The sequence below is a fragment of the Pleurodeles waltl genome, chromosome 5, assembly GCF_031143425.1.
Source record: "Pleurodeles waltl isolate 20211129_DDA chromosome 5, aPleWal1.hap1.20221129, whole genome shotgun sequence".
In the NCBI taxonomy this organism is placed as follows: domain Eukaryota; kingdom Metazoa; phylum Chordata; class Amphibia; order Caudata; family Salamandridae; genus Pleurodeles; species Pleurodeles waltl.
Window position 1 is genome coordinate 1,487,391,929 of NC_090444.1, and position 26,896 is coordinate 1,487,418,824.

At 43.3% G+C, this 26,896-nt stretch overlaps 1 protein-coding gene across 7 annotated transcripts in view; it reads left to right on the forward strand.

Moving 5' to 3' along the window:
• The window catches only part of DST (dystonin), a 1,789,835-nt gene that overhangs the window by 634,368 nt on the left and 1,128,571 nt on the right, over nt 1-26,896 (forward strand). For all 7 annotated transcript variants that reach the window (XM_069235771.1, XM_069235778.1, XM_069235775.1 and 4 more), the window contains one exon: nt 23,934-23,995. In XM_069235771.1, coding sequence (XP_069091872.1) covers nt 23,934-23,995 — 62 coding nt within the window. The remainder of the gene's footprint in view (nt 1-23,933; nt 23,996-26,896) is intronic.

A 26,896-nucleotide genomic window follows, 5' to 3' on the forward strand; every position in this document is an offset into this window, starting at 1 on the left:
TTTGGGGCACCCTACTGTAAATGTGGTCATGAGGCAGTGAAGCAGCTTTATTTTTCACTGAAGCACTTTAACACTGGACAATATAAACTGATTTTCAGAAGGAAGCCTGTGGCTCCGCTAGTAAAGTGACCAACTGTAGCACACATGCAGAGTTTGGGTAATCGATTATGAAGGACCGGTCTCCCTAACCTTCTCCCTCCCAAAAATTAAAAAGAGTTCTAACTTTCTTGTTGGAATTTACTCGTTGCAAACAGCCCGTAAGTTTTTTTTTTTTTTTAATGTTTACTGCAGAGCGTTATGTACCAAACTTTATTTAAATTATGAAGCTGTGAGCACCTTGAAACACATCAGTTGTCACAGAAGGAGTTACTAATGCAATAATGTATTTTACAAGGCAGTAAAGCAGTTAATAAATACACATCTACATTAAAGAGACAGTTGCCTGTTGGCAGAATTACTAAAGAAATCTCTCATTGACCTCCCTGCGGAACCTGACACATGCCCTGAGGACCTGACAAGTATGACTGGCACTGTGTCACCTGGACCTGATATGATAACTTGCCAATCCTTTGACCAGATAGTGCACACTGTGCACGCGTTTTAGGTGTCACATACTGGTGGTCCATAGAAGTTTAGGAACATGAAAAGGCACAGTGGCCATCGCATAGTGCTTCCACGTAAAGATTCCTCTTGTGTAGCAGATGAGGGTACTGCATACGGATTACATGAAATACCACTGCTGTGTGTTTCTAGACCTCAAAATGTTGAGTTACAAAGAAGCCAATGTTGTCTGTACCACCCTGTTTTCTAACATGTATTCAATTATGGCTTTACGTAAGATGGCTTTTTCATTGTTCATTTCCTATGGGCTCAGGGTGTTTATGACGATTAGGTAAACTTGTGGCAGAACTCACTGTCTGTGGATAGCAGTACACTAGTATCAATGGGTGCAGCATAGCCTGTGATAACTTGGGAAATATGCACAATTACACCTGCATTGTGTACTTTGCACTACTTTGACCTGATTGCCTTTATGCAGAAAGTGAATCTCATATGTTCATTTCACCTGAGTGTCTTGGTTGAGCATGCATTGAACATTTTCAATTTCGCTCTTCTCCTATGGTGAATAAATCATACATTATTGATGACAAGATCTTTTAGCCTATGTTTGCTGTTATTTGTAGGGGTTGAGTAGAACCAATGTTCCTGCGTCAGAATTATGACTGCAGATTTCTGGTTCAGTCCTCCACTTTCTAGATTCCAGTATGCCTCAGTGTCAATGGAAATTGGTGGGCAGAGCACCGCTTTGGGCTCTGGACCATGAGGATTGGCCAGCAGCTCGGAAATCGCCCTTACCCTCACACATATGAAAAGTTGTGGACCTTAGTGTGGTCCAATACGGTACGGAGAAACCCATTAACAATAAAGATAGGTAAAAATGTGGCCAATCACATTGCTGAACCGTCAAGTTATTTCTACAATTCTGATTAACATTCATAACATCATTGTGAATTGCTCACTGTGTTTTAGGCTGTTTCGATTAGCCTCAAAATCCCAACTCTTTCCAGGAACATCCTCGAAGTTCAGGGAGGTATTGTGCACTGTGAAGTGTGCCTGTGCAGGAGGACTGGGTGGGAATTATGACAATATGCAATTCAAGTCCAGAAATAAATTGAATTCTGTACAACTGGTGAAATGCTAAAGCACCTGGCTTAGCAGTTCACCAAAAAGACTTGTCCAGCTTTATTTATGTGTCTTTGGAGTAGGGGTGGTCAATCCAGCATATTCATAGGGAGAGGCGAGCCAAGGGTGTGGCTTGACTTTAAGAGTCAAAACACGAGCCAAGCTAGCTAAACATTCTGGATCTAAACAACAAAGCAAATTCACATAAAAATATGATAAATTCTCTTTCAGATTGAAAATAGATTGTTTATGGGCTATTCTTTCACGTTAGTGCATTAGGCGATGTCACTATACTGACATCAGTCAAAAGTATTTTTTTAATCAGTAACTTTCCCCACCCCGATGCCCTGACAACACTGCCATTAGGTTCCCCAAGACATATCAGTTTGTCATTTGCACTCTCTATAACTCGAATGTTGTTTTGTATAAGTCCAACATCGTTGTTTGATGTGGACTGTCTATACAGCAATACATAAGGGAAGTATTTATATAGCACACAGCCTGAAATGAACCCCTTCAAGCTGGCCTTGATGTGGTGCTGAATCAAAATGAGGAGCAGTGAAGTAAAGTGCTTTGTGTAGATCACACCCTTCGAGCATGTGGGGAAGCTAAGATATGAACCCAATTTACCTCATTCACATTGTGTAAGACATAGCTCTTTTTTGCTGCTAAAGGACAAAGATTTATGTTGATTTCAGGACCAAAATGGCTGTACTGTGTTCAATGAATACAAGTATCACACGTGAAGGAGAGAAAATGAAAATGCATTTGGGTGTTTGTTGAGCTCTACTTGGGCTCTTCAGTCCCCATAGAGCAGGGCCGAGCCACAGCTAGGCATTCAGCTCCACCCAGACGTGAGCCTACTTCGCTTACCCACCTTCACCTGTGAGTGCCTTCTGTGGAGACCTTTCCATTGCCAAATGGGGATTTGGTAGCCAAAGAATTATAACTGCTCTCATAAGCAGCGTCCTTATCACCTGGGCTCTGATTCCTCGGCTTAACCTAGTGAATTCCTCATTGGTTACCACAGGATTGGAGTTCAGTACAGCCTTGTTTTTTTCATTTTGCCTTGTTCAAGATTACGATTTTGGCAAGTGTTTTCAACCCCTAAATGGCCTCTGTGTTCCCCTCTGCTGCTATAAGGTGTGCATTGCATTGCTTAGATTGGCGGTTGGCTGGGCAACTCGCAAACACTACCAGCTGACACTAAAACTATATATTTAGTGTTAAGTAAATTGTGAGTAAAATGCTGGTTCCCGTAAGCATTTTCAAATATCTGGGGGTTTTAATAAATCTTCCCCCCTGTAACTTCAATAATGGATGGATTTATTCGGTGTGAAGAAAAGGATGTAATGTGCCATTGTGAATACAGGCAGATTCAGCAGATGTTGCCCACAGCAACGTCATATCAAAATAAAGGAAACGTCACTTTTAGGAGAATAGTTATTCAAAAGTCGGAACTGGCAGGCGCCTGTTTTGAAGCCTTGAAACACTTTGGGATTGTTTACCCAGCGACAACGAACCATCTGTGTTTTGTTACTCTTGCACGCACGAGACTGATGGAAAACAAAGTTAATTCTTCTGTGTCAGATATGAATCTTATTGAACTTTGTGCAATGTATTATTTACCGGTTCATGCCAAAACTTACCTGGAAGTCACCCAACAAACTACTGTATGGTTTCAGATTCAGGGTAGAACTGAGGGAAGAGTGAACTGAGAAGAAATGTCATCGTTTTACTGAATTAGTCCATTGCTGCAAAGCTACCCCGAAGAGTATCCTCCTCACCTCACGCTTCTGGCTGCTTGGTGTATCATTCCACCTTCGTGGAAGGGCACCCGTCAAAGTACAGTGGGGTTAAATGGCATCTGAAAAGTGCACATAGTCATCAAACTGTTTGCCACGCTCAGTCCTTTGTCTCTTATATGCATTCTAATACAGAAAGCAAACCTTTGTACAACTTCTGTCTCAGACTCTATCTATCCACATGGTGGAATACGGTCCCTCTCACAGGCCACGATACTAACTGTCGCTGCCGAAAACACGTCAGGGTTTGAGCTGTGACAACACTGATCATCGTTTGGAAGGGGTGTTGGCCCCACAGGATGAGCTCCAGGAACAGTCCCGGGAGTCTCCTTGGAACTTCCTAAAGGCTATAGGGAAAGGCAATTCCTGTGTGTTCAACATTCAATGTGTCCTCAGATCTCCTTTCTCTTTGTGTATAAATTTTAATGTCACCACATCCTGTTCAACTGAGAGATGGTCTTCACACAAAAAGGACAAGAAATATGGTCAAACTCAAAAAAATCAAAAATTTGTGGCATGCTTCATCATAGGGCCCTGCTAACACACTCCAAATAATAAGTCCCTTTTGGAGTGGAGCAGTAAGGGTGGGGGAACATATAAGCACAAAAGACAAGACCCTGTACCAACAATTATGGTACAGGGATCACAGACGAACAACAGAAAAAATATCTAAAACTGACTCAGGCTAATCACTTCACTAATTTATTCTGGTGTCACCTGGACAGGATTAAAATATTGTTGGTGCTGTTTTAGGAACTAATCACCTGTACACCCCAAAATCTGAAAAGGGTCAACATGTTTCGGCCTACTTTAACTGCCCTTAAGGGTCATGCGGCCTTCATCAGGACCTTTGCCCTGTCCCTGTACACTAAAGAAAGCCCTACCTGTCCTCTGATCAGGAGGCTAATTAAATCGTGCTGTTAGTTGCTCATTTGTCCGTCAGCACACTCGATATTCTGTGGGGAAATACATTTTCCAATTTAAATCCGCAAGCAGGTGGAATCCAATTTCCTATAATACTCCCCATACTTTTCACCTTAGATATATAAGTGAAGAATAATGTATGTTGTGCATAAGCACATCCCTTAATCTAGTGCACATCGTTGTAAGAAAAATAGCACCTGTGTATATGAATTAAAGTTAATTTACTCATGTTAATACATGTATACCCAAGTGGTAATACCCAGGTCCAAACCAAACAGGCAGGTTGGTACACTTACTGAGTTTCATCAATACCTCTCTTCATCAGAACCGGGTGCACCTGCTGCACTCTTGATAGCTGAACCTCAGATTCCCTGTAGGCCAGTGAATGAGGCACAGCCTCCTAGAATCAGATGCATGAGTCTTTGGGCCTCATTCTGAGCCGTGTACTAAGTGAAAAATGAAGCACAACCCCTTTATATGCACTAGGTGAAACATCAGGTGCAACTGCTTTATACACTAGGTGGAAAATCAGGAGCCAACCTTTTAGCACTCAGTAGAAGATCAGGAGCAAACGGTTTATGCACTAAGTGAAAAATCAAGCGCAAACCCTTTGCATGAAGTAGGTGAAAGATCAGGAGTAAACGGTGTGTGCGTTAGGTGTAAAATCAGGCATAAACGCTTTATTCGCAACAGGAAGAAAATCAGACGCCAACGTTTTAAACGGTGTTACAGTTTACGCCCATTACAGAATAAGCGTAAATGCTGCTTTGCATCCATTGAAAGCTTGAAGCCTCCAAAGACATCGTTAGACTAACATGATATGACGATCGAGCGGAGTTTGTTTTATCATTAATAAAAGTCTTTAGTTCTTGTCAGTCATTGCAGTGACATCCCGTTTACTGTTCTGTGTTATGTGCTGCTTGTTTACATAGGCCCACTATGTATCCAACAGCTTTCATAACACTCGGGATGTTTTGCACACAGCAGTATTTTTTTCCTGTAACGAGCAGATTGTTTCGAAGCCAAAAACTCGGTTTACGACAGAATTTCTTGGCACCGGGTGCCACCTCATGGCAGAGCCTTTTCCCTTCACTATGCCAGGCGTCGCATACAATTATGTGAACGTGGCAGAGGGGGGACATTTAAATTAAAAGAGCTGGCGGTATTGGGTTGAACATTTTTTTAGCGTTTTTTAGTTGCTTTCAAAACAAAACGAAAATAATACTTCCCATAGAAATCTTATTCCATACAATTCGTTACAGCTATGATCACGTTTTGAGTGAACGCAAATATGAATCAGTTATGAACATTTGGGAGTACATACCCTTGTCATCTGTTACACACTGCAAGTGCAGTTGGAAATTAGAAGAACATTTTTGTGAACAATCAATCAGAAAATATATGTTAAATTCAAGTTCTAATCATAAAGAGAGAACATAGAAACTAATGCCTCGGGGTTCCATATGGTCCGTCATCATAATTGGGATTGACTAGGAGTAAAATGGTATCCCTGTCGGTCAGTACCATTGGCCCCCTTTGGCAGAAGCATCAAATACTGATCAAGGTATTTTCGGCTTGAGCCCACTTATGCGAGTCCGATCTCCATTTATATAGTGCTGGGGCCCGGGGTGAGTTCCATTTGGGGGGTATTGCTCGTTTGGTCATCACTCGTGGCATGTCCAAATAACTGCATGTCATTTTATTGCACTTAGGGCATGACGTAAGTCACAGGAGGCAGACCTTAGCCGCTAATATTTTGCCCACCTGTCCATGTCACTTGAGTGGAAAGCACCTTGTGAACGTGAGCGTGAGGTGGGCTAGCTGGGAAGTGTCTGGGCTGCATGGGGATCTCACTCTATATGTGGAGGTGTCCTGAGGTAAACTGAAAACTTCACTGGACATGCAGGAGGTCCGGGTCCAAATGGAAAACGCCTTCTGTAAGTAAGGTCCTGGGCTACATGCAATGCTTCTCCGCTGTCTGGGTGTTGTGTGTGCTTAGGTAGATGTAGAGTGTTGAGGCATTATGACATGCGTAGATTCTATTACGTCCCTGACGCATGGAACCTATTCATGTCAGATGGGCCTCGCTGTGGTCATCGTTGGACCTGCTTCCTGTTAGCTTGTATCCTAAATAACGAAGAGCGAAATGCTACCGTCTGCATCCTTATTGGTGTCGTCGTAGCGTGGCCACTTCTATGGGTAACATGGGAAGCTCTCTCTGTGTGTGCAAGAGGATCTGGGGTGAGTAGGAAGCTCATTGTATGATAGGTCTAAATAGGAAGCTTCGTCTACACATATGTAGGATGTCTAGGCTGATTAAGAATCTTCAGTTATATGCCGTTACATCTGTATGGACAGGATGTTCTGGTCTGAATCAGATTCTGTGCCTCTAGGAGGTCCTGGTCAGAAGAAGAAGCTCATTCTGCACAGGACACCTTGGCCTATAACAGATGCTACGTTTTTCGTAGAACAAGTAGTCCTGGATGGGGAGTGGCTCTCACCTGCAGGTGGAGGAGCTTCAGTGAGATAGTATCCAGGATAAATAGTCTTTGAAAAGTACTGGGGGCCCAGCTGATATGTGAAGCTTCCTGTATACATACCTGAGGTCTTTATCTGAAATAGGGATAGGTGCAGGGGATCCTTTCCCGAACGAGGAAACTTGATTTATATGATTGGGGATCCTGGGGTGACATGGAATGTTCTTTCCTGTATGTGCAAAGGTTTCTGAGTGGTGATACCACAGTGCCCCTTTGAGTATACGCATGTAACTCAGGTTACACATTTATGTCTGAAGCCCAACTTTTTCAATAACAATGACAAGAAGAGCTATAAAATTGAATCAAAGACTCTGCTGCCATCCAAAACCTCCAGTGTTTTTATCATTGGCAGGGTGAGTACATTCCTCCCACAGCAAATTTTCAGATTGCTGTGTGAAAGGATTAATAATATCTAGCAAACTCATTCTTCATTGGCATCCTGCTCCTTTAAAAATATGCATGCTTTTCCATATCATAACCATTTTACTTAAGTGCACTGACTTGCACCAGAGGCAACTCTTTGATCAAATATATCTACCAAGGCACTGCTGCATCATAGACAGCAAAGTGAAGCACTAGGCCAAGTCTCTCCATTCGCAGTAGCTCAGCCCTCAAACTGAAGATATCAGTTTATGACCGCAGCCTGGCAAAGATTATCATCTGCAAATTGAAGAACCTTTTTCATGTCATTTTTAGCTGTATGAAGCCGTCGATAATGCTTTCCAGGCTTGATTGTGGAAACTGTCTCTTCACTGACCTTCACAAACACACTGATCCTCCCATCTCACATAGACAATCAATAGGTCAGGAGGTCATGTGAACAGATGCTTCTGTCACAATCACTTAATTTGCAGCAGTTCCAACTTGACATAAGTAACGGCCATGAAAAACAAATTAGAAAACTGACAGCAGACGGTTACCTTACTTGGAGGTACACCAGTCCAAACTGCTTTCCAGGACATGTGAGCCCACCATCTTCCCATTACCTTCCCACTACAGCAGGTACTCAACTTTGGGAAACAAACCCATATAAAACGTATTCTTCCTCAAATGCCGGTAAGAGCACAACCACTACTAACCCTTCCACTAAATCCACTCCCGCCCCACCATCATACACCATCTGGGATGTTTCAGCAAATCCAAGCAAGCTCGGAAAATGGTGGACTAACCAAGAAAGAACCAATAGCACAAGCATAATAACTGTAGACATATCAATATCAAAATCAAACCTCATTTGGAAAAAACAGCCTTTAGAAATCGCTGTACAACATGCCAAATGTTCAGACTTTACTGAGCTGCACCATTGAAATTCCATGATTTGGTAAAGTTGCACCCTTGCTACACAGAGCGATGCTTACTATGCTGTGGCGGCTGGAGTTTATAACGCTCACCACTCTGCTTCCCTGTGGTGGCTAGAGCCGTGTCACAGGCACGGGCTGGTGATTACCACAACTTGCTCATCCCGTGTGGGCATGCTGGCTGTCACCCATGACTGTTTCTTTTTCAGGACGTGAAGCACTTCCATAGACCTATCTGCCTTACTACCTCCTTCCACAGGAAGTACCCATTTCAAGCAGTTCTTGAGTCCTCATCAGGTTTCTATCCCCACACTATAAAAGAAGTGGGAGAACATACCTTCACTGTGCCACAATGCAAAAAATATTTTGGAACAGGTTCAGCAGCCCTCTAGCTATTGTTTTTGTTCCTTGTTTTTAAATCTTCAACCAAACTTGCTCCCTTGGATTGAGGTTCCTTCCAGCTCTGGATCCCTTCAGTCCTGCTGCAAGTCTGAGTTGTTCTCAACCATATTCTGGTCTGTACCTCTACAACTTCATCTCTCCTTGCCCTGCAAGGTTTTTTTGGGGTATTCGCCTTGATCTTCCAGTTCTGCGGCTCTTCTCTACAGATACGTGTTCAGAAAGAGCATGCTCTACTCAGTCGGTGTAATGTACACTGTGGCTACCAAAAGGCACTGCCCTTTACCTCTTCCCAGCTAAAGCAACATCAAAGAGCCCCCATTGTGTCCAGTGATTAACACGTCGGTTGGAGGGAGCAGTGTCACAGCCACAGAGTGGGAAAATCAGTTCCTCAAAACTTCTGCTGGAAACATGTCTGCTTAGTCACTTACGGCGATGCTTACAAAGCTCTGTAGTGAGTAATCTACTGCATGAACTAAAGCGCTTGATGTTCAGCCAGCACAGTATTATGTTGCCACACAGTAGTATGTTGCCTGCCCTTCCTATATGATAGTAACTTTACCTCTGCCATCTTAGATCGGCAGTCTGGTACAAAGGCTTCCCTGCGGACAGAGCTTTGTTTAAACTTCTCTATGTAGGTAAAATGCGATGGTTGCTTCATGGTGAGCCATGTCAGCGGCTTGGAGTGCTGACATCGGACCATGGACGTCAATTCACCAAAAAGCCAGGGGTAGCGGAAGTGACATCACTCGCCGTTTCATCTTTCATTTTACTCACACGCAAATGCTTACACATACACACACATTCACTCAGACACAAACTCTCTGATACATAAGCACAATCTCATCCAAAGCATGTACACAACATACATTTAAATATGTTTTACTTACCTCAGCTGCCAAGGAGGCGCATATTCCAGTTAATTGTACTCCATTTTTTATTATCCTAATAGTGAATTATATATTATTATTCATAATATTGCCACCTGTGAGGCCAGAGGTCGCAAAGGTAGTGGCAAGGGGCAAGCTGGGGGTCGCAGCTGCGACCGTAAATGACGCCCATGCGTCGGACTCGCACTAGGTTGCGTCTACAAGTGCAGCCCCCTCCTGTGGGCGCGTGCGCAGGGGCGGGCTGGGCGCTGCGAGCATCCAGAGCTAGGAATGCTGCCGCCCCTTCCGGCTCGATGAAAAGAACACAGATGTTTGTAGAGGCTCCCCCGTGCACGTCCTGTGCTTTTGTTTCGCTTCTGCAGTGTTGTGGACTGGAAATGCTTACATGCTAAAATACACATTTAACGTTGAATGTAAATCAGTTGACATGTTGAGTTGCGAACCTGCTTATGGCTTTGGTACACTTTTTAAAATCCTCTTTCTTCGTCGAATGGAGAATGTTGACACAATGGGAAGGCAGAGCTGCTGCGGCTTTCACCCCTTGTCTGATGATGAGGTCTGATATCTGAACTCAGTGAGGTCAGTCGGCATTCAAACACAGGGGCCTTGAAACTTGGTGCTATTGTGTCTGTGAAAACGAGACACAGCTACGAATAGTCAACTTCCTGAAACCAAACAAAGTCAATAGTGTTGGACCTGTGACATCCATGAACCGGGCGTTTAGTTTGAATGCAGGCGGCGTGCGGCTTCCTGTATCCAGTAGTAGGCTGTGCCTTTGGCAGGACCAGGCTTCCACGCACTGCAGATTCAGAGACGAAGGACCCAGCAGCCTCTGCGGCAGAGGAAGAGGCCAGTGAGATCGAGAGCAGCCAAACCATCCCCTCTCAAACCAGAGAATTTAGACAGGAGACGAGAGGGGTGGAGAGGAAAGGTAGAAGATGTGGACAATTAAAGTGGAAATGTGGCCCGAATAATAGAAGATGAAGGCCAGGAGAATTTACAGGTGGGCGAGGGGATGTAAGCCTCCAAAAAGATCTGAGTGAGAGAGAAGAAAAGGCGCTCCCAGGAGAATAGAGATGGGCAGAGGACTAAATAGTCTGGACTTGACTGGTGGAGTACCCTTGGAAACGAGTGGGCTCAATGGGCGGTCTTCTAGGCACTCTAAAAAGGTCAACATTACTTAAGTGTAGATGTTATTGGAACCCCACCCTACACATTTAGATGTCACTCTCACTTTGCAGGAATTTGTAGACAATAATTAAAAAAATTAAGATTGCAGTGAACAGTTGCTGTTTATAGGAGGTTCTGCTTCCAATTCCCAATTAGCAGTGCCCAGCTCTACATTATTAATATCTTTAGTCAGCAGCAGGACCTTCCTAAAGATGTACAGGAAGTGAGTGGAAGCGGCGAGCTGCACACTTCCTGCAGATAGCCGCAGCGGCTTTCTTGGAGAGATGGAACATGTCATCGCATTACTATTTTAAGCTTCAGTTTCCTCTCCTGCTTATTCCAAGCTGTCTGCATAGCAAGGTATCCCACATCTACGATAGGGTAACAGGAAGCTACAGTGCACTTGTAGGACATCATACTCTTGCAAATCTTAACACAGTGAAAATATTTTGAGAGGTAAATGTTTGAGAATATTAGCATGAAGAAGGACAATTATTTTGTCATGTTTTAAGGACTGTGTGAAAGGTTGTAATAAAAATGATTAGGCAATAAATATTGTACACATGGTTTCTCAGCTGAAACCTCTGGAGGCAGATGTGTCTGAAAAATAGATGTTCATGTGCATGCATCAATGGATGTAAAGAGAAATGATTGGTGTGACCTAGAATTTCTCGGTGTGGCCTATGATTAGATAGGTGGGTGTTTCTTGAGTGACAGCTTTAGAGGGTGCTCTTTTATAACATAGCAAATGTGTTACTACGACGCAGATGGAGGTTATAAAAGAGGTTGTTTGCAGAGGGCGTAAAGGAAGAGTTTATTACAACAGCAGGCTGAGTGGTAGGAAATTTGCTTGTGGATATGTGCATGAGAGCGTGGGGTGGAGGTATGTTTATGTGTAGGTGCTGTCTGAGAATGCCAGTGATGCCTCCTATTGTGGTAGACTGAATGGTAAGTGCAGCTAATTATAACATAGAATTGCATCTTGATACATACTAGGCTAGTTCTGAGTCCCCATTGCTGGGTGCCTAATCTGGATACAGTAGACAGCTATTATCTTCTTACGTTGGTGTCTTGATGGTCACGTTAGGTGATTTGAAACAACAGGTTATTAGGAGCTTTGTGGTAGACCAGATGATCCTGGCTGTTTTTGATGCTGACTGGAAGGGAATTCCTCAGTTTTTCCGTCTGTATGGAGAAGTTGAGCCCCTGTGTGAAGTCTTGTTGAAATGAGTGATTTTAGTTAAATAATGGAACTTTGTGAGAAGGGTGTGCCTGGGACAAGATTGTTTCCTGTGAAGGGTAGCAGGTCATGTTTCATGTAAGGCACTGTTTACCCCGCAGATGGCCTTGAAGGTGAGTCTCCTGTTTACAGGAGGCCGGTACAGTGTGTGCTGAGCTGGGGCTTGTGTGGTCCTATAGCTGAAGTTGCTGGGTCTTCCTTAAGCGTTCTGGATCCATTGAAGTATGTGTAAAAAATACATGGTAGAGAGTGGTTACATAATCCAGATGTGAGAGCACCAGAGTGATAGTGGATTCAACCCAGTAATGGAAGTGGAGAAGAGCGTACATTGTGTGGAAATACAAAGTTTTAATGCAGTTTTCCCAAATTTTCGCTCAGATATTTCACTTGACCTAGAAAGTCATGCATCCTGAACTTAACACTGCAAAATCATACTACCAGTAAAATCTATCTCTCTAAACATCGGGTTATAAGAAGAGACAGGGCAGTTTCATTGTTTGAACGAAGTTACTCGGACAGTATATTCACACCAAATGAAATTCAGCAGGCAGAGAAGACATACTTTAAAATGTTGTCATTGGTTTTTGAGTCTTTTAGAGTAAACATCTGCCTCAAATCAATTTCTAATATACATATTGCCTTAGGTGTATTATTTGTAATGTACCAATGGGTTCAAAGCCTTATATTTCAAGGCTATTTCTTATGTTATCCGCAAATGATGTAGTGTTTGGAGGTGGTTCCTACATTTTCTGTTCATTTTGTTCTTAACATGGAGATGACTTCAGTGTCCCATTACATTCTGTAAGTGAAAGCTATAAAGTGCCATCCTTTCTGGAAATATGGCCGATGGATTATGGGGTTGTTGACCTCAGTAAATAGCATAATATATTCTGATATAGACAAACAACATATTAATAAAATGCAAACACGTCATCCTTCAGTAATGTTGTCTCAGTTGGCATGTTTCAATAACACACAGCACCCAGTAGAGGGAGCAAATGGGGTAATCACGAGCCAATGTCACGGTGCACAAGTTTGCCAACTTTCTTCCTGACGTTCTATAACTTTTAAAATTAAATATGCTCAGTTTGCACTGTTTTAAGTATAGAAAAGGCTATCCTTTGGAATGAGGACTACTGTTCTGAACTTGATCTTGCGTAAATGTAAACGTTCCTTATCCCAGCAACAGAATTTAGGATGTGTGAACTGAGGGAGGGCTTCGCTCATGTGTTGCGAGGAGTTGCGTTTAAAGGGTAAACAATAGCTCAGTTTGAGTTTTCTGTTTATGTTTCCTTTAGTGGCAAGTGATAAGCAGTTAACTTGTCAGGTGCTGCTCCCTTGAGAACAGTTTGACTAATTAGGGATTCATTATGTAGCTATTAAGCTATAATGACATAGGATAGGAGAAGTTTTGAAAGAAGCAGGGAAAGGACAGTCCCCCATTTTTCTGAACACAAAACTGACCAAACAGCCTATCTCTGTAGACTTATCAAGTGCCTTTCCCCTGTTCAGAACAGTTGCAGCTCGCGCATCACTGAAAGGGCGGCGCATAGGAGGAGAGGGGATTAACAGGGCAGGGGGAGAGAGGGGAATTAAATAAAAAATAAAAAAAATAAAATGCAGACCTGTGCCGCATCCGCGCCTTCAACACGAGCTGCTGCTCTCCTCCTCTCTCCCTGCAGGCACAGGGTCCCAGCCTGCCCTGCGCCAATCCTGACGCTGCTCAGAGCAGCGTCAGGCTTGGCGGGTGCTCCCAGGCAGACTGGGAGCCTGTGGAGGCTTGGTTGCTGGGCTGGAGAGAGCCCTGTGCGTATGTGTGTTTGGCTGGCCCGAGACGACCGGCCAAACATACATGTGCTCTGAGGGGAAGTGCTGAGCACTCCCCCTCACACACGCCACCCAAGCCTCACCCCTTTTCCACAAAAACAATAATAAAACAATTTGATCATTTTTGTGGAAAAGGATTGCAGCTGACGTTGCTGGCGGGGGGCGATGCTCCTCCGCCGTTATGTAGGAGCCACCCCTGCTTCAGAGATTGCTGATGCTGCTTGAAAAGTGCATCGTGTTCTTGGCAGTCTTAGTCCTTTCTGTGGTCCTCCCTTTTCAGCCTCCATGGTTAAGAATGCTTGGTGCTATCAACATTTTTAACGTTTTTATTAACTGTGTTTTTGTTCCCTGTTAAAGTCGTATTTCTGCTCAGTTTTTATATGAGTGTGTCTGGAATATTTGCCCCAGTATATGTCATGTTTTTCCTTAGAACTCTCCCAAGGTTCATTAGGTGGATTCCTGACCATGAGCATGATATCCATTCTCTGTTTTTATCACTAATCCCACCCGTACTTAATCTTTTTTTTTAAATGTAAGTAATAGGCACCTATTCCCTAGTCTGGAACAGGCAGGATTCCTTTGATGCCACTGAGTAAGCCTTTCCTAAGAAGGGAGCCCAATCGGAGGTCTCTGCCTTTTTCCTCGCTATTGTTGTGGCATCACTTGTAGTGTTCTGTTAAAGGAAAAGAGGGTAGAACTCAAAGTGATATTCACAAGAAAACTTTGTCGATACAATGTCTGTGTTGTTCATCTTCAAGTAGTGTATAATTCCTGTTACTATTACTGGAGATACTGTGGTAGCTTCAAGAAAAGCGACAGGTTCTAACCCACAGGGGAAACATTTTTGCAGTGATGTTGTGATAGAAGTTTTATTTAGTATTATATTGCCAAGAGTTTAGCCCCACAACAGTGCCAGGTTTGGATCCCCTCATGCTCCGGTATTGAGAGTTTCATCACAGACTGGAGCATGGTTTTGTTTGTTTGACTACAGTCATCAGTATTGTGGGGCTGGTTAATATTTTGTCAGTGCCTGACTGGCCATTTATCGAATTGAGCTTTTCCCAGAAGGGCTGGAGTCATTGGAAATGTATTTTTTAAGCCCAGAGCCACCACAGGTATTTCTCTTTCCAGCACACCAGGGTTTTTGGCAGCATAGGGAATACACCAGCGAGCAGGGATAGATATTAGTAGAGCAAGGGGTGAGAAAACAACTGGGCTGGTTTGAACATTTTTGTCAGGGCTGTTTTTGGTCCTTAGTCTGAGCCTGTATTTCATATATGTATTTTGTTGTAAATGGTTAGTGTGTTTTGTGGGTGTGCATAGCCATCTTATGCAGTGGTATGTTTGTTTGCTGTGTTGAAGTATGTGTTTGACGTAATGAGACCAAGGCATCTGATTAAGGACCACAATATCTGTTTGAATCATACTATCTGTGAGGTGTTTGTTTCATATGTTATGCATTACCTTGAAGAGTAGGTTCTTCAGTGGAGAATGAAGTGCTGTTGTGAGCTCTGAGGCACCAACAATAGGGTTGAAAACAAGGACTTGGAGATGTATAAACACTGACCAGCCCTGGAGGATGGGGAGTTCCTTTCGAGAAAGAGAAAGGAAAAGAGGGGATACGTCTTCCTGAGACCAAACTTTCACTACCAAAAGAGTAACCCTCCTGGTCTTATGACACTCACCAAGAAAAGAAAATGTGCCCGTCTCACCTAGACATCTCCCCTACAGGAGTGGGGAAGGAAAGCATTTGTTTTTTATCTATGTAACTCTCACACACTCTATTAGTGTCATGCATCATCATTGGGTTCACCCCGACTCCTAAAGGTCAGGGTTGGTGTTGACCATATTCCAGGGAGCCCTTAAAAGAAATCAGACTAGGGAGCATAATTACAACCTAAAAATCCCTCATCCACCCCAAGGTATCGCAGTTTTTCAATTTTCTGTGAAATCTATGTGAATAGATATTTTTCATAATTGCATATAGTTTGTGATGTTTTTATGTTAATAGTAAGTACACATTCTCCACAAAAACTGAAAGTATTAAATAACATGGCTATTAATAGCAACAGTATTGGTATTGTAGTGCTTGTGTAATAAAATACTTTGCTTTCAGTATATTCCTAACAGCGAAAACGTGAGAAAAACGAGATGCTCCTCTTTCAATCTGTACTTCCTTTGTTCTCACACTGCAGACTTTCTTAATGTGTTGCTGCCTGCTAGTCTGTTTTCTATGTTGCCGTCACCGTCTCTCCACTAGACCTTGTTTGACCCTGCTACTTCCCAGAAACAGTCTGACGTTCATCAGCATCTCGTCTGGATGGATCTCGGCTCTCATCCCTGCAGTGCGTGTACCATTAGTAATGCTAACTTGCAGTATTCTCCAAAGCGCACTAACAGTGAAAGCATTGTGATATATTTATTTGCTTTTACAACCAAGAGAACACGCACATGGAAGTCAGCTAGACATTGAGTCATCTATCCCCATCTACCTCCCAGTGTAGGACATTCTGTAAGTTCCTGAATAGCTTACAACCTGGTCCCCCCCGGCACATCTTTTGGTGGGGGCCCTCCAAAGGGCCCTCCCCTCACCCAAGTCTAGGTTGCTATGCTGGTGTTAAAATCATTGCTCTCCAATCTGCTCCCTCAGACGCAAAGTCCTGATCCTAAAGTCCTGCATGAGACCTGCCCACCCCATAGCAACCCTGCCTGGGGCAACCCCCACACCATCGAAGAGCCAATCTGCACAACTGGCCCATGCCTTGGTCCACGGTGCGCACTGCATCCTCCAACCCTCAATAGATCTATGTAGGAAAAGGGACAAATGTGCATGTGTAGCGATTGCTAAGGGCTGTGGAGAGCGACAGTTCCAACTCTGTTAATAGCAGCTTCTATAACAAATGCTGCCAGTACCTTCTTTGAGGTCCCAGTGACACTGTTCTTGCATGTATGTAATTTGTGTGACATGCCAAGGGTGACCTGAAGTGGCCCTGTCAACCATGAACTCACCCTGCCCCAGTGCGGTAAACGTCACTTGTTAAATTTAAATGTGACCATTCCTGCATGCAAAAAAGAAAGGTAACACAACAAGAAAGGAGAAACGGAGCACATTTCCCAAAAAACGGGCAACTACCGTCACGCTCCTGCACTGCACTACGGGTCTCGTTGACAGGTTGGCGGCGTCGTGTGGCAGAGAAAGGAGGCCGGCAAAAAAACATGTCCCATCCTTCACCTGTTAACGGAATCTGTGGCTGTGCTTCTCACCAACATGCACCATCACAAGATTACCCATGAACCTGAGATCAATGGGGCCCTTCAAGAAGGCTTGCCATGCCCATAAAAGGGGGGGAGCCCTCACCGTTGTAGGTGACCCATCATCTTGAAGGGTTTCCGGTCTCACCATGGCCATCCCATAAGTATCGGCTCGCCCCAAATGGGGTTGAGCCTCAGGACACTTTTGAGCACTGACCGTGCTGATTCCTATTTTTTTTTTTCGAATGCCCTTCCTAGTCTCCCTTGGTCACATACTACTTGCCCCTTTATTATTCATATTTATATTAAGTAGAACAAAGTTAAAAAGAAGTTGTAGTATTGTAAGATACTGCAACTGCTACAGGAAGCAGTCAGAGCTTAACACTCCCCAAGACTATGAGCAGGCAAAAATCATTGCATTTCATTCTCAAGCCTCTCATTAAACTCTCATAAAAGAATGCATAGAGCACCCTCTTAGCGAATGCCAAAATCACATGTTTGGTGTGGACCCTCAGCTGTACTAGACCCACTGCATAATGTAACAGACTAAGGCATAACACTCTTGTCTTTGCTCCTCGAGGTTCAGTGTGCACATGTTAAGAGTTGGTTGCTTAGATTGTGCAAACTAAGAACTAATAATCTACGTGCCCGTGATTGGCTAGGCATGAACTACTAATTGGACAACACAGTGCTGCACAAAGATCATTTTAGAGGAGTAAGAGTAAATTCATAGCTGCCAAGGTTTCAGATTGCTTATGTGTGACATTGTTATAATTTCAGTGTAATCATGAGTGACATTCCACATCTATGAGTTACACTTTCTGGTGAGCAAAATAAAGCAATGAAGACGATGGAAATGTATAAATATCATAAATTACACCCATTTGACCAACTAGAATCTTTAAGAAGATCACAAAACTGCTGCAAAGCACCAGAAATGGAAGGTCACTAAGCTAGTGCCCAGTTTACTTAGGCCCATGATCATGACGTGCTAACGGTAAATTGAATAAAGATTGGAGAAGGTCACAGTGGCACCTACTAGTCTGTAGAGAGCAGCGCAATGATAAAGTATTTTGATTTATTTTGCCACCCATGCACTACAGTCAACAAGTGTTAAGCCACCCCGTCTACTTGGCCTCAAGACTCTTACCAGCAGCTGCAACATAGTTCTGGAAGACTCTCAAGCCTGGTCAGGTAAGAGTGCCACTCCTCCGGTGCTTATGTAACCTTGCCCATGTGTCAGGAGCAATCTTATGGCTGATTTGAACAGCAGAGCTTTCTGCCACTACGTTTCACTGTCAGGCAGCTAATTGAAAAGAGTCGAACATTCACAGAAAGGCAGGGAATTAGGGGATTAGAGATATCCCGCTTAGCTTTCTCTCAATTTTGTTTGAGGGAGAAATTACCTATCATGCGGTAATGCAAAAACTTTACTTAAAATGTGTTACCTAACGCGACATTAAATTACACAATGAATTACATGACATGCTTATTTTTCTTTTGTAGTTTGGTGGTTACCTTTTTTTTAACGTTTATTCCCCCGAAGGTTAAAAGAAATCTAACATTGCACAGTAAAATCTCTGTATTGTCTGCTCACGACGTAATTGTAAAATGACAACAAGGCTGAAGAACCATTCGAAGTTGTTTATGCTTGTGCAAGGGGAACACATTGGTTGTTGTGTTACGTAGCTGTTGTGTTATTGTTGGATTACATTATTTGTTCTTTGAGGTGTCCTTCTATCATAGTTTATATTTTCTTTACAGGTTGGTCACAGGAAATAGTTAAGTGCCACCACCATGTTTTAATGCGAAATTGGTGTCCTTAAATCTTGTAGTCATCTGCGCCCCATTTCAGCTGCTGATTACAGGTTTTTTGGTTGTGCACCATTCCTCCTGCCTTAATAAATACACAATACTAGGCGTATCATGGCTCCTTTCACTGTTGTGCAACACAGCTAAAGTAGGCTAAACCAGAGGCGACAGTTATTGGCTTTCCTAATACATGTCAATGGTTACATGCAATCAATGGCTAACCTGCATACACAGTACACAAATGTGAGTTTACTTGGTCGAACTCAGGAAGCACTTGTCAGTGATAATGTAACATGTTTGAACTGTTTCCATTGCTAATAAATTAACAACTGTCTCATTTTAGGTCATTTTAGAAAAAGCCAGACAGTTCTGTCTGCATTTTAGAATGACTGATGGTTTGTGGTGACAACATTCTAGATGACGTGAATTTAGTGCCTCGTCATCTTCTTACTTCTACCGCCTGACAACAGAAGGACCATAATCTTGTTCTCTAGCATATGCTAACGTTGCTCATTAACTGCTAGTAAACGATGACAGTTGAGTAATGCTGAATCGTGTGCATCACTTTGGGCTGGACCCACATCATGGACCAGTCAGAAGTGAACCAAGAGATGGAATCTGCGCTGTTGAGTAACACACACCTTCCACTGCATTGTTCAGCTGGAAGTGTATGGTACTGTGGTCCATGTAGTATATTATTAATGTTCCGCTAACTACACCTTGCTTAGTACGTGGAGCATCTTGTAATGCACAGTTTAATTTGTTGCATTTTAATTATCTCCTTTATACATATATAATTCTAGTACAGATAAGTAGAATCTACACAGGTATGTCGGCTGCATGTCCAAGATGTAAAGTGGATGTGCTTTCGTCTTCCGCCTTGTGTGGATGTGTGAAAAAATCTTAAGATTTTTGGTGATACGTATCTGAAAGGCTGCATTAGGCTACCAGAGTCCACTTCTTTCATGTCCTCCTCAGATATTTGCTTACTGGGTATTATTGCCAGACCAAAAAAGAAGAAGATGCAGTATAATTTCCTGCGACTGGCGCTGGTATTGGTAAAAAGGCAAATAGTTATTGGGTGGCTGGCAATGTGCTTCCCTAATATTGATGCATGGATAAAGGATACCTTGGAATGGACATTAGCAGAAGAAGGGCATCTCAAAATGTCTAGGAGAGATGAAAGGGTTATGGAGAATCTAGAGGTGTAGGGAACAGGATGAATGCATTACCTACCAACACAGGTCCTGATGAAGCATCCCTATCAAAGACCACATACCACGAAATAGAAGACTAATGGCCTGATTATGAACTTGGTAGTCTGACACGATGTTCCTACGGGGCTGGACGGTGGAGAGAGTGTGGCGGCATTGAATTCGACTCTAAGGCCAATGCCACCGCACCGTCAGTGCCACCAGCACAGTTGGAATGCGCACTGTTGCCATTGCAGATAGTGCGCATTCCGACTGAGTTGATGGGGGGGCTTTGAACTGCCCACAACATGGGCATTTTGCGGTGCAGCGGGCCCAATCTCTGCCTTTCCGCCAGCCTTTTCATGGCAGTGTCTCTATCATGAAAAGGCTGTTGGAAAGGCAGGTCGTGATCAGCATGGTAATGCTGACATCGGCACCACTGTGCTTGACCACAGCTTTCCCCACTGCCGAAACCACGAGATCTCTGATCCTGATGGTTGCGGCGATCTTGTTGCAGTCCGACCGCCAGACTCCAAATCTGACAATCGGACTGCTAAGGATGCTGTGGTTGGACCGCCACCGCAGGTACTGCTGTCCTAGGACTGCCGTGATCTGGCCCTAAATTACAAACAATGACTGTATGGTGCAGGTAACAGAGCCCCTATGTTCCCTTTGAGTGTATACTGCAATTAACTCTGCAAACACTGGAACCTTTTTCAATATAGAAGTTTGGGATTCACTTTGAATGTTCAAAAAGGGGGGTAACTTGTATTTTTGTATTTGGGAGTAAGGCGAAATTTTATAGTTTTTTACTGCATCTTTGGTGAATAAAAAAAAAAAAATAGCTTAAAAAAGTTCCAGTATCTTGGATGCAGTCTAATAGCAAAAACTGCAGTGCCTGTTGGCTCTGTCAAGTATAGTGCAAAATGTTAATAGCGAAGACCATTGGGTATAAAGTGCAGCTTTACTTTAAAAAAGAAACAGTAAAAATGTATTATACTAAATAATGTCATCATTTGAGTTGAAAAGACATGAGTCTGATGGTGTGCCCGTCTTAGCAGCTGAGGGGGCAGCCTTTGCCCGTGTTTGTTTGAAAATGGGAATCACGGCTTCGAGCTCTGGCAGGAGGCGCGTCTTGCGTCTTGTATTCTTTGCTCTGTCACAACATGCTGTGCGGCTTGTTTTTTTAATTGGGAGCCATGAGCTGAGGGAAGTGACCAATCGTGTGCCCCTGAGGATGATGGGCCATCTCCTCGATCACGAGCAGCAATTGAACGCCCAGCTGGTGCGTCAGATGTGCTGCATGGGTCAGTATTCGCGGTGTATATGGGTTTTTTTCTGGTGTGTGTCTGGGCTCTCTTTATTGTATTCCTTACACTCTGGAGAGAGCTGCTGTTATGGAGCGCTTCTCCTAGAAAACTAGAAAAACAAGCACTGTCACTTGCGTCAGGGCTCTCGACAAGGCCCAGGCCCCATTCTTCATTATGCTCTCTGCACCTGCTGAGACTGAAAGGTAGATTTAACGAGGCTCCTACTCTTCCCCAATTTAGATTTAGAGCCATATTTTTTCTTGCCTCACAGAATTAAGTTGTCTTAAGTGCCTGCCCTTGGTGCCTAGTGATCTCACCTCTCTCGCGCGTGAGCAGCAGTGGCTGCCATCATCTTACTGCCAAGCGCAGGGTGCATTTTAAGTGTGCCTCCTATTGGTTTTAGCTTGAATTATACAACTGACAGTATGGAAAGTGGCTGCATATTGTTAGTTTATTGGCAACATTTCATCTCATGGCTTTTGCACGCAGACTGACTGTAGAAAAGGAATCTATGAATTTGTCACTATCCCTAGGTGGTTGTGTTTCTCGAGAATGTGTGAATAGCCTGCCCGATGCCAGTGCATTTTACTTTGGTAACTACCCACCAACTAATCAACCGACTAATTCTCCCAAGCGCAGACTGTTAAATGTCCCCCCCAAAAAATTGTTAGGGTATATTGTCATCATTTGTGTAGCTACTTTCTACCAACACTATCACACAACAGTTGTTTATTAATATGGGTGTGATTTTCATACAATTCTGGGAGCGTTGTTTGTTTCTATTTGGTTGCAACTGGTTGTGTAGCGCTTATGTTAGTTAAGGTTTGTGTTGGTTTATATGAAAGTCATAAATGTTGAGACTGCTTAAGAACTGTGTAGTGTGTTATGTGTGTGGATGAATATTCCCAAGTGCTTTGGTGTTGTTCGGTGGGTCATTGGTTGCTTGGCCTATGTGGATTTCATGTAACGAGCTACGAAGCAATGTTGTACGGAGGATTTTGGGGTAGGGTTAGGATAACTTTACCTGAATGGTTACAAGATGTATTGATCTTTGTTACTACTGAGCAGCACAAGCAAGCAGTTCATTTAGCTGAATACTAACAATAAATAAATAGCCATAGTTATTGCAGGAACATTTTCTGAGAGGGTTCGATCTGTCATAGCCACATTCACAATTACCTCATCAAATGGTAGAGTGGTGAAAGTTGCAAGTTGTTTGATGATATGAAATCCGTACCAGACAGGGTTTCACTGCACATTTGTGATTGTGGAGATTGAAAGTGCTGTTGACTTAATGCTGAGGGACTGCTTTGGTGATTTTTGCACAGGTGTATACTTCATACCAGGTTTCAAAATATGGATAAATCTTTTCTGTAAAACACCTATTCGGTGATTTATCTGGATTTAGAAACCGATTTCCAAATCCAAATCAGATTTTATATTTTCTATACCGGCGTTGGGCTTGATACACAGACTGTCCATTCAAATGTAAGTTCTCAATTTTGCTCATGATAGCCTCGGATTGCCTTGGGCAAGATTGAGATGTACCTTGCCTGACCTGGTTGTTAGGGCCAGATTGAGATGTACCTTGCCTGACCTGGTTGTTAGGCGACTTTCCGTTTGATGCTGGTCATCTTAGTTTAAATACAGAGTGTATGTCCGCAGCTAACAATAAAAATGCTTTCTCCCTATTAATTGGTTTTGCGTCCCTTAGATCTCGGCAGTGGCACGACCATTAATATTCTCATAGTCATTCCCTGCTTATGCCACATTTAGGAGTTAGAAGGGGACCACACAAAAAAATGCTTGCACAGATGTGTGGGAGAGTGAAGTCCTCCCTGACCCTCGACATGATCGCACTGTATGTGTGGCTGTTGACATATGTTGTGATAATGTCAGATAATGTCACATTTTACGTATGGGACAGCATCTTTCAAATTCTCTGTGTCAGCCAACAAATGTAATAACATACCCGCGGCAGAATAAAAATTCTTAATGTGATATTTCTCATATTTAGTTATATTACATCATGTTGTGCAATGCAATATAATGGCGTGCTTTGATATGTGTGTTATAGTTTGCAACATAGACTAAGTGTAAAGGACTGATTTCTATTGTTGCGTGTCTGTGTAGTTGACCTGGTCTAGGAATGAGCCAGTGAGTGTGTTTATGACTATGAGGTGGTCTTAGTAGTGATGGGCGGGGCGGTGGCGCGTGGCCTATGACAGTGATGGCTCAGGAGCAGACCCGGCTAATGCCTGAGCAGTGCACCTCCTCACCTTACGCTCGGCGTCAGGTTAGGCTCGTTCGTTCCCTGGCAGGGACAGGGCTGTTACATTCCACAGCTCCAGTGAATGAACTTGACTGACCCAGCGCGAGGTGTTTTCTAAGCCATTTTTAAACATAATAAAGGCCCGCAGATAACCAGGCCCGAGGGGGTCAGGGGAGGAGGGGGGGGGGGGGGGGGGGGGGGGAGGAGGGGGGGGGGGCGGGGAGTGGCGCACTTTAAATTGAAAATTGCTGTACCTCACCTCTAAGAATAACTGTGCCTATGTTTACATGTAATTGATGCAAGCTGTTTTCTTCATTCTAGACGAACGGGACAAAGTGCAAAAGAAAACGTTTACAAAATGGATAAATCAGCACCTTATGAAGGTAAGTTTCACGTCCGCGCCAATCCTTGCGGTCGGTCTGTGGCCGAGCAGTTTTCATTGTGGACAGAGCTGTTTGCATAGAGCGGAGCCCTGTGGCAGGACACGTCTGCATTCCGAGCTTTGACTCCGTGTTGCTTGGACACGCAGCGTGGGGTTATTGTGTTCCACTATGTTAGTGTGTTTTTATGCATACCTGCTAACATTTCAAACAAAACAAGTACAGCGTGTGGTTGTAAAATGTCAGAGATGGTTAAGACAGAGGGCAACTGAGTTGCACGGCCATGGGTCTGACTCCCAAAACGTTTTCCGTCGCTGTTTCATGTCCTCTGGGGAAAAATCGTAATTTTCCTCAGAAAAACATCTTATTTACCTGTGAGCCAGAGAGTCAGAAAAGCCTCAGCTAAGCAGCAGTAATTTCTCGTCTATAATTTACTAATGAGCCAGATGTGAGTATTCGTGACGTGATGTGTGTTCCGAGGGGTGTCGCCATAGATGAGTGGCCAAGGGCATGCTGGGCTCATTTTGAGAACGTCTTGACAGATGTAGACAAACTGTTCAAAAACACACCTACCGCAGTTTTCACAACTAACTCCCACCTGTATGAACCTGCGAGTGTAAAGTGAAGTGGATTGAACCAGTTAATTTGAAATTCGCAAGAGGTGGTGGGGGGGGGGGGGGTTGGAGGCAGCATTTGTGGGTTTTATATTTGAGAATGAAGGACAGAAGAGAAAGAAAAACACATTTTAACATTTCATAAACCTCACTATTGCATAATCTCTTAATGAGAACGTTGTGAATACATAGTATTACAGAACTATAAGTAAGTCAACTTTGTGCAATGATGAAACGTTCAAGTGGATTTTTTACATAATGTATGCGAGTATTTATGTAATGCAAGTCTTATGAATACTTTAGTTAGCTGGCTGTAAGAAATTTGATTATTATTTGAGTTGGGTAACTACCCACATCAAAGAATGATCAGAACTCTTGTCAGGGTGAACCAGCAGGTCAGTAAATAAACTTGAGATCAACCCACGGGTAGGTATGGCAGAGAACAAACAGGCATAACTTAAGGCAATGTGTAAAGTATTTATGCAGTGCCAACACTATAATAAAGTCAAAAGGCAAAACAATAAAAATCCCCAACCAAATTAAAATAATAGAGTAAAGTTTAATGTACAAAATTACACTAAAATGTCAAAACTTCAATAAGGGGAACCAATATATGAAATTTAGAAGTTTTAGGTAAAAATAGCACCACAAAGTGCCAACGATAGTCAATGGTTGCTATAAACCGGGGCATAGCAACAATTTTAAGCTGACCACACCAACCGAGTTAGTCCTCGTCCAAGAGTTTACCTTTTGCCTTCCCAATCCACCACAGGAATAAACTTTTAAGGCCAGAGAACCTCAGGGGAGCTACTTAGAGATTCACAGGGTGTCAAGCAGAGACTAACAGCAGGGTCCAGACCTGCTCCATTTGCCACAGTCAGCTGGGATGTTGCAAGAGAAGCCTCTTGTAGATTTTTGTATCCCTGGAGCTTGAACAAGAAGCCACACTTTTGATCCTAAGTGTCCAGTTCACTGCCTTGGATACGAGAGGGAGCAGGCTCAATCCTTCTATGGCTCCTCTCAGCTCATGGGCAGAAGGTCCAATCTTTTTCTGTTCTTGCTAAGGTACAACAGTTTTCTGAAGTGGGGGCCGGAGGGTGCCACCTCTATGCCTTGCACTAGCATGAGAGTGGAAATGACTCCTGGGCATGCCCTCATAAAAGTTCCCAGGGCTAACCCTACCTACTTTGGGCATTTTCAAGATGGTGAAATTAAACTTGGGCTCTAAGGGCTGGAGGTTTGTGTGTGTGTGTGTGGGTAGTTTACTATATTGATCCAAGTGTCCTTTCACATCTCATACAAAACTCCAGTTTGGGGCAGTCACTTTAACCATAACAAACCCAGAGACAGACATCTGACAGCACAAATGCAGGATTCTTCAGCAGCCAGTTAGCAAATACACAAGAATGTCCTTGGCTTCCTGTTCCCTTTCTTTCAAGCACGCCCCAAGTTTAATATGTAAAACCCACAGACTTAAGTCTGGTGATGATTCAGTTAGCCAGCAGTGGTAGGCCTGAAGCCATGATTGAACCACTCCTAAAGTGGATGACACAACGGGTGCTGCAACCTTCTAGTGGCATTTAACTTCTAGGGATAGGTGCACTTTGTACAATATACAAGGGGCGTATAGGCAAGTTAAAGATAAGGCCTATAAGGAATATGCCAATTTGATCATGTTTTAAAGGGGAATCACAAGGACTTTACTACTGGTTAGCAGAGGTGAAGTACACATAGGTCTAAAGCCTCCAAAATATAGGATCCAGTTAAAGGAAAAAAATCTAAGGTGACACTGTACTGATTCCATGCAACACAAAGGAAATGTTTCTGCTTCAGCAATACGCTGTGGCTTGCTTACAAAATAGTAGAAGCCAGACACTAGAAATCACAGTGCTTACAGAACAAACTGATAGCTATCTTTATCAGTGTGGAAACAGTTACCCTTAAGCCATGAAAACGAGGAAGTTCAGATAACCACTGTGCTGGCTGGCATGAATTGTTTATTGTATTTTATTGAGTATTTATATAGCAATACATACCCGTGCGGGTTCAAAAGCACATTTTTTGGATGTATACCACCCTGCTATTATCATGAGGTTACTGCAGCCCTTGAGCACAGCCTAAGCCTCTTTATATTTCCCTATTTAAGCGTCCGGCCATTACCTTATGTGTCAGCCCTTGAGTTGATGAGCTGTTTTTGCTGAAGTGGTGGTCTGACAGTAGCCTTTCAGAGGATAGACCTTTTGCCTGATTATAGTGCTCATCAAAAGTGCTCAGCATACCACTATCTCAC